Raw genomic sequence first — 7959 nt, forward strand, 5'->3', positions numbered from 1 at the left:
CATTTTCTCAAATAAATCACAGGGTCATGATCAATTAATTTAATTGTCAATGTCAAGATTAAGCCAATATTTCCTTTTTTCCTGGTCAAAGACACAAAAAAAGGGGAAGTGTGACAAAATAAAAGGAAAAAATAAAATAAAAAAAGTGACAAGTCCTGTTTTGTCTGTGTGTTCCATTGTGATTGGTTGAGCCAAAAACTTGACTTAAATAAGGTCCACTGTGGTTATTAAAAGGCAAACTGCAGCAGTCATTTCCTGCCTCCAGCTGCTGACTTTCGGCCAAGCTCCCTGGCTCTCTCTGTGGCAGATTCGACGGCGCTCATGGTCGACGCCCTCACACCGCCCTGTTCCAGGGTGTGAAGCCCGTAGATGGTCGTTCCACCTGGGGTGCAGACCTCAGAGCGCAGCTGAGCTGGATGCTTCCCAGACTCACGTAACAATCTCCCAGCACCCTGAAACACATGGAATAGAAACGAAATTAATGATGGTTGGGCCAAGACATATCCTGTGGCCTTAAGAAAAAAAACACTTATCAGTGAGGCTAATCAGAAAAGAAGGCTTCAGTTTGCCAGGGAGCATAAAGAGTGGACTCTGGAGCAATGGAAAAGGGTCATGTGGTCTGATGAGTCCAGATTTACCCTGTTCCAGAGTGATGGGCGCATCAGGGTAAGAAGAGAGGTGGCTGAAGTGATGCACCCATCATGCCTAGTGTTTACCGTACAAGCCTGTGGGGGCAGTGTTATGATCTGGGGTTGATTCAGTTGGTCAGGTCTAGGTTCAGCAATGTTATGTGCCCAAAAAATTAGGTCACCTGACTACCTGAATATACTGAATTACCAGGTTTTATGATCAATGGATTTTTCTTCCCTGAAGGCACGGGGATTTTGCAAGATGACAATGTCACGATTCATCAGGCTCAAACTGTGAAAGAGTGGTTCAGAGAGCATGAGACATCATTTTCACACATGGATTGGCCACCACAGAGTCCAGACGTTAACCCCATTGAGAATCTTTGGGATGTGCTGGAAAAGACTTTATGCAGCGGCCCGACTCTCCCATCATCAATACAAGATCTTGGTGAAAAATTAATGCAACTCTGGACGGAAATAAATGTTGTGACATAGCATATGCTTATCAAAACTATGCCAGAGCGAATGCGTGTCGTAATCAAAGCTAAAGGCGGTCCAGCAAAATATTAGAGTGTGTGACTTTTTTTTGGGCCGGGCAGTGTACTAAAACTGTTTGTGTTGCAACAGTGAACTGAACACGCACGCACATGCACGCACAATCACAAACACAAACACACACAGTAAAACTGACCAGAACAGTTTGAGATGCGATGCTGTGTGCCAGAGCACTTGGCATTCCCATTTTCACAGCTCCTTCTGCCAGCGCTTCAGCAAACAGATACACCTGCAGAGAGGGATCACAAAGTCTATTTCATGGCTGTTCTATAAAAACAACATTACATTCACGTTGCTCTAAAGTAGGGGTGTCAAAATTCTCAGAATCCATGATTGGATTTGACTTTCGATTTTTTAGGTAATTCAATTTAATTTTACACATTTTTTTTTCAGCACTGACAGCAATCTACGGAAGCCCTGAGGGGCAAGTGAGGAAAAAAATGTTTTTCTGGTGATCCATAAATAAGTCTGCTCTAAATTGTTTTCTCTCCTGTGTTAAAAGACTTGAGAAGTGGTGGGAAAAAAGTTTTGCCAGGGTAATTTTTCATAGGTTCTAAGAGAAAAGGTTAATCCAGGATAATATTTGTAAGTTTAATATTACTTTTCCATATGTGAAATCACAAGAAATTTTTTTTGTGTGTGTGTGAAACCAAGTAGAAAAAACATTTACCCGAAATTCCCCCCCAAAAATTCTCTGAAATTTTATTTTCCCCTGCAATTTATCCCACCGGTGTCACACATAAAAAAAAAATCCTCCTGAATTTGTTTTCCCCCACTTGTGAAACTGAGTGGTTCATAGCCTGTTGTGGTCCATTGTGATGATGTAACATGGGTCAGGTCTCTACAAGTTGATTTTCATGTTGTGGTGAAATGAGTTCAAACAAGTTTAAATACTGAAAGAAACTGAAACAATACAGCAGGATTTATTAAAATATTTTACAACATATTTGTGTCCTGATTCTCATTATCAATAAATATTTAATTTTGAGTAAGTCTTATTACAATAGCCTGCAAGCAGTTACAAAGACTTCCTGCAAACCACACTGTAGCTGCAACAATTAGTAATTAGTCAAGCAAATGAAATTTGCAAACTGTTTTGAAAATCAATCAATTGTCTTAGTCATTTTTCAAACAAAGCTTCTTAAATGTTAGGATTTTCTGCTTTTCTTGGTCATTTAAGTCTTTGGGTGTTTGACTGTCGGTTGGACAAGAGAAGCAATTTGAAGACGTCGCTTTGGGAAATTACGATTAACATTTTTCACAATTTATTGACAGCACACAGACTGAAAGATAATTTGATTAATTGTGAAAATAATCTGCATATTAATCAACCGTGAAAATAATCGTTAGTGGCAGCTCTAAACCCAACCAAACAATCCTGAATACTCACAAAAGCGACTCCACTCCCACTCAGTCCAGTGTGGATGTCTATCCAGGCCTCAGGTCCCTCCTCCACTAAACCACAGCGGTGCAACAAGGAGCGAAGCAGAGCTCCATCCTCCGGTTTTGCATGAGATCCGCGAGCAAACAGGAGAGCTCCTTCCTGAACTAAACATGGCAGATTTGGCATCAGCCTGATGGCAACTGAATTCTCTGGCAGGAGCTTGGGATTGACAAAAAGAGAAAAAAAAGAACATTACTCCTCTTTGGATCACCACAGAACCACTATTTAGTTAAAAAAAACATTACACATGGCCAAGGACACTCACCTCTTCCAGTGTTGCCAGTGTTACTCCTGCTGCAACAGACACAATGATGTGTCGGTCAGTGACGTGTTGTGAGATCTCATTGAGAACAGGTGGAACCAGGTGAGGTTTAACTGCTACAAAGACCACATCTGACCCACAGACCACCTCCACGTTGGAGTGAGTGATGGCAATCCCCAGCTCCTGAAAGCCAACGTGGGAGGGATGTTACTGACACAAATGTTCATCTGCTAGACATCATGTTTAATAAACTCAAAAGTGTCTTATTTGGGAACACAGTGTTACTAATATGTTAATTATTTCCCTCAAGTTACTATATAATGAAAAACGTGAAACCTGTAGGACAATGCACAATGGATAAGTTTGCAGGACAACCGTCCATTCAAGAGGAACCTGATCTTACAAACAGTGACCACAACCCTTAACTGCTCACGGACTGCAATCCAACCCGTCCCACTGAGAACTGACAGACACGTACCTGAAAGCGTCCCAGGTTCCTGGAGGATGGTGCGCCCACTTTGACGTTTACAGGAAGAACATTTCCTTTAATGGGAACACACAAGACACTGTTAACTCCTGTACTTATGAAACCTCTCAGCTCTGCTTCAACAACTCTCTCCTCACTCACCAGACAAAATGCCCTTTGCAATGCCAAAGGCCATGTTCCCTGCACCGATGAAACCAATCTTCAGTTGCGAGTCCATCTCAGGGTCCATTTTGATCTATAGGAAACGAGAGAAGAGAGCTGAGTGAAACATCAACAACACGCTAACACCTAATAACCAGGGTGTGAATCACAGAACCTTTCCCCAATAACAATGGTATTACACTTTTTCACACATTCTGTTAATTACAATAAAACTGCAGGACAGTTAAAACTTAGTCAGTTAATTGATTAGTCAATAAAGAGAACATTATTCTGCAACTATTATAATAATGGAATGTCATTAGCAGCAATCGTTTCAGTTATTTTCCAAGCAAATGTGCCAAGAAATTCACTGGTAACACCATCTCAGATGTGAACAGTTTTCTTTGTCATATATGAAAGTAAACTGAATTTTTTTATTTTAGGGTTTTGGACTGCTAAAAAGGGCAGAAAATGTAACTGAAATGCTGCAGATTATTTAATATGACAAGAATAAAAGAATAATCAGTTGAAACACAATTGATCATCTGTTCCGTAAATATCTTTATAACTGAAGCAAAAAGCATTGCCCTAAAATGGTATGATTCTTAGAATCGGGAATCAGTTACATATTAATCAAATGTATTGAGGCGCTTTCTTAGTCTTAGTTTTCAAAAAGCAAAGCAGCTTGGGCTTTGGGAAACACTGATTTTTCACAATTTTCGGACATTTTATAGACAAAACAACTAATCCATAAAAATAAATGAGCAAATAATCATTAGATTGACAATATAAATAAACCTTAGTTGCCACCATTATGCATTCTGTATGTGCCACAGTTCAAATGTTAAATATCCCTAAACTCAAAAAAAGCTGAACTGCCATGCCTGCAGCTTACTATACCCAATCCATTATTCATATGCTTACAACACTACATCTGAAATCTCAATCCAATAATAAATTAAGTATAGTGATTCAGTAGTACTGTGCTATAAAATACTATTATATTAACAACAAAAGCTATGAGACCATTGTTGCCAATCATCAACACCATATAGAAGCAGAGATGCATTGTGCCTGTTGACTATGTCCACATGAAACCTGATTACTGTGAGAAATCAGGTTATGTAAAGAAATCAAATAACATGTTAATTCCTGATTGACAGTAATCAGATTTCTGCCCCTCCCCACATAACAGCTCCCAGAGCGTAGTTTCTCTGTTCTGGGTCTTTTTGTCATGCAGCTGCATCCTTAACCCAGTTTAGAGTTTACAGGGCTGAGAAAGCTGGTGTCTGCAGCCAAGAAACCAGGAAGACAGGCTGTTTACACAGCCAGCACTAAGCTTGCTATGAGGTTATAGGCCCGTGGCTAGCTGGTTAGCATGCTAACTTTAGTAGACACCTCTGAAACCCAATACATAGACATCCTTGACATAACCTCAAAACTGCATTTTTTTCACATTCTGTTGTTAATTTTAGTTAATTTGAAATGTAAATTTCTTACATATTGTATCTTTAAAAGAAAATAATGGACCTTTGAAACAATAGTGGAAAACAATACAGCAGGCCAATAGATATGGATATCAGAGTAGTGCAACACTGATCAGCCACAACATTAAAACCACTGACAGGTGAAGTGAAAACATTGGTCATCTTGCCCAAACTTCGTCGCAGACCAAGTACACCCCTTGATTGGCAACAGTACCCCTCACAACAGAACAATGCACCCTAACACAGTACAAAAAAATGCACAGAAATGGTCTAAGGAACGAGCTCAAGGCGTCAACCCAGCCTCCAAATTCCCCAGATCTCAATCCGATCAAGCATCTGTGGTACTTCCTGGATCATGTCCAACCCATGGAGGCCCCACATTGCAACCCCCAGGACTCAAAGTGGGAATTGTTCCAGGACGTCCCACTGATGCTCAATCAGATTAGGACTTGGAAAATTTGGAGGCTGGGTCGACGCCTTGAGCTCTTTTTTTCACCTTCTTCAGGCCATTCCTGAGCAGTCTTTGCAGTTTGGCAGGACCCACTGTCCTGCTGTGGGGGGGGGTGGGGTCTATTAATTTCTCTTGTCAGTGGTTTTGATGTTGTGACTGATCAGTATATACTTTGTGTTGTTCTGTACAATAAATGTTTTTCTTGTACATACATTCTCTCTTGAAAAAGAGACACTGATCTCAATGAGACTATCTGTTTGAATAAAGGATTGAACAAAATTGTATCACCTTACCTCATTTATGACAGTAAATGAAGAGTCTTTGGGTTTTGGATTGTTGGTTAGAAAAAAGAAGCAATGTTATGGCTAACTGAGCTAACTAGCTAACTGCAGCTAGTTACAACCAATTACAGTAGCAGTTACTCTGCTGATGTGCTGCCCTCCATTTGTTTTTAGTATTAATGCAACAGGTTGAATATATTTACATATTGCACCTTTAATCCTGAAAATGATCAGCAGATTTATCGATAATCCATAATGATTCAGAAGGCCAGCTGTATCCTGGGACGCCCCCTCGACTCAGTGCAGGTGGTGGGAGAAAGGAGGACAAAAGCTAAGCCATCATCCCTGATGTTGAATGACTCCCACCCCATGCAGGACACTCTGACAGCACTGGAGAACTCTTTCTGACACAGTGACACCTAAGTGTGTGAAGGAGCTATATCACAGGTCCTTCCTTCTGGCTGCTCCCAGTAGACCCAATTTCAATATCCCGATGGGCATTTTCAGCATCTGAATTTGCAATGGTGTGAATATTTTTTAAATTTTGCTTCATATTTATATTGTTTATATTCTTTCCTACAGCTTTTTACTTTTATTTTTTACTTATTTATGATTATTGTTTGAAATGATGCGCTCCATTTTTGCTATCCCCTTTGCTGCTGTAATAATGCAAATTTCCCAGTTGTGGGACTAATAAAGGGTTATCTTATTTTACCTTAATGAAAATTACATTTATTGCAGCCCTGGGACAGAATATTTGAAACATTTCTCAATTTACACTACTCAAAATTAGTTAGGGATTTTGGGGACCAAAAATAGTCACAAAACACAAAATAAAAATTCAGATATGTCACAGAATAAACAAGTGAAACACTAAAATATCCCACTATCACTAACTCATTTTGAGTAGTGTATACCACATTTCTCCTAAATCATAAAACTAAATCACCGCCTCTCTAAAACATGGGATTCCCTGCAGAACTGCTGTATTAAGACTTTAACTAGTGAATGAGTGTGAATATGAACAACCCAGAGACATATTCACAATAGGCACACAGTTGAGTGATGAACGCATGCATCTACACAACACATGAGAGGAATCAGATTATGATCTAATGACACATCGCATCCACGGCATCACCCCTACAATTAAATCCAGGTTCTGAGTGGAAAGGTCCGGGCAGGGCTGCGGCCAGAGCAGCACTGATGCTTCCCCATCAGAGTCTTCTGTCACTTCATCGTTCCTGTCTGAGTTGACCCCAGTTCCGACCAGCGGGTGTCTGGACTCCATGATAGCCGTCATTGTCTTTTCATACCGCCACCAGCCCTGTATCTTGGTGGGGGCCGTGGAGTCGGGCTCCCTCTTGCACTTGTAATACGCACTTTTGAGAAGTTTCCAGCGAAACTTTAACTGGTCCACAGATCTGTGATAACCGGCCGCTGTCATCCTCCTGTGCGCCACCTTGAAGAGTTTGTTATTCCTCACTTTCCTACCGTCTAAGCACTTATTGATGTCCAGCTCCTTGAGGATTTCCAGAAATAACTCCGTCTCCTTCACGTCCCAGTTCTGCTTCTTGATACCAGAGTCATCCATTGTTGTGGCGACGCAGCCTCGTTAGCTCCGCGGCTAGTAAACGTTAGCCCAACGGGTGAATGTTCACACGGCTAGGTTGCTAAGTAGCTGCTAGCATGTCTAGTGCGAGCAGCAGGGGCAGAGCTGCGCTGCTGCTAGTTTAAACCTTAGCTGTGTTTAGCATACAGTTTGTGAAAACCGCGCCGGTAAAATGTTACAATCCTGTTTATAGCTGATACGAGCCCTGCTTCTGCATCTAGCTAGCGATATCTTGAAAATAATCCCAGACAGATTAGATTAGACATACAATGCACGTGTTTGTTGACTGGACAACCATAAAATAACACGGAGTGACATAAACACGCTGTCAGGCGATGTTGTGAATAACACCGGCTAATGTTTGTTCTAGGATATTTATTCACCTGATGTTTTTCAGTTTTGCTGATGTCCGACGCTTAAAAATGCTCAAACTATAGTTTAATATAAACTCTCAGGTCGGAAACATCCGGAGCATCCACAACCCGACCTGCTGAGCTGCACTGACAACCACAAACCAACCTGCTGAGCTGCACTGAACTATCGGTGCGTTTGTTTTTACTCCTCTGTGGCTGCGCCAGGTGGGCGGCACCCTCTCTAACATCAGCTACAC

The 7959-nt window shown here is 41.1% G+C and overlaps 1 protein-coding gene across 2 annotated transcripts; it reads right to left on the minus strand.

Annotated features, from left to right (window-relative positions):
• Positions 1 to 24: 24 nt before the first annotated feature.
• On the minus strand, positions 25 to 7862 carry pycr3 (pyrroline-5-carboxylate reductase 3). Of its 2 annotated transcripts, none has more exons than XM_073475716.1 (7): positions 7733 to 7862; positions 3519 to 3612; positions 3369 to 3433; positions 2894 to 3073; positions 2575 to 2787; positions 1321 to 1413; positions 25 to 452 (listed from the first exon to the last, which is right to left on the minus strand). In XM_073475716.1, the coding sequence occupies exons 2-7, from the start codon at positions 3604 to 3606 to the stop codon at positions 249 to 251; spliced, it is 843 nt and encodes a 280-aa protein (XP_073331817.1). In that variant the 5' UTR covers positions 3607 to 3612; positions 7733 to 7862; the 3' UTR covers positions 25 to 248. The 2 variants fall into 2 exon arrangements, with proteins under 2 accessions (XP_073331817.1, XP_073331816.1); XM_073475715.1 differs by lacking the exon at positions 7733 to 7862 and adding an exon at positions 6885 to 7715.
• Positions 7863 to 7959: the final 97 nt, after the last annotated feature.

The sequence above is a fragment of the Pagrus major genome, chromosome 11 (genome assembly GCF_040436345.1).
Source record: "Pagrus major chromosome 11, Pma_NU_1.0".
NCBI lineage: Eukaryota > Metazoa > Chordata > Actinopteri > Spariformes > Sparidae > Pagrus > Pagrus major.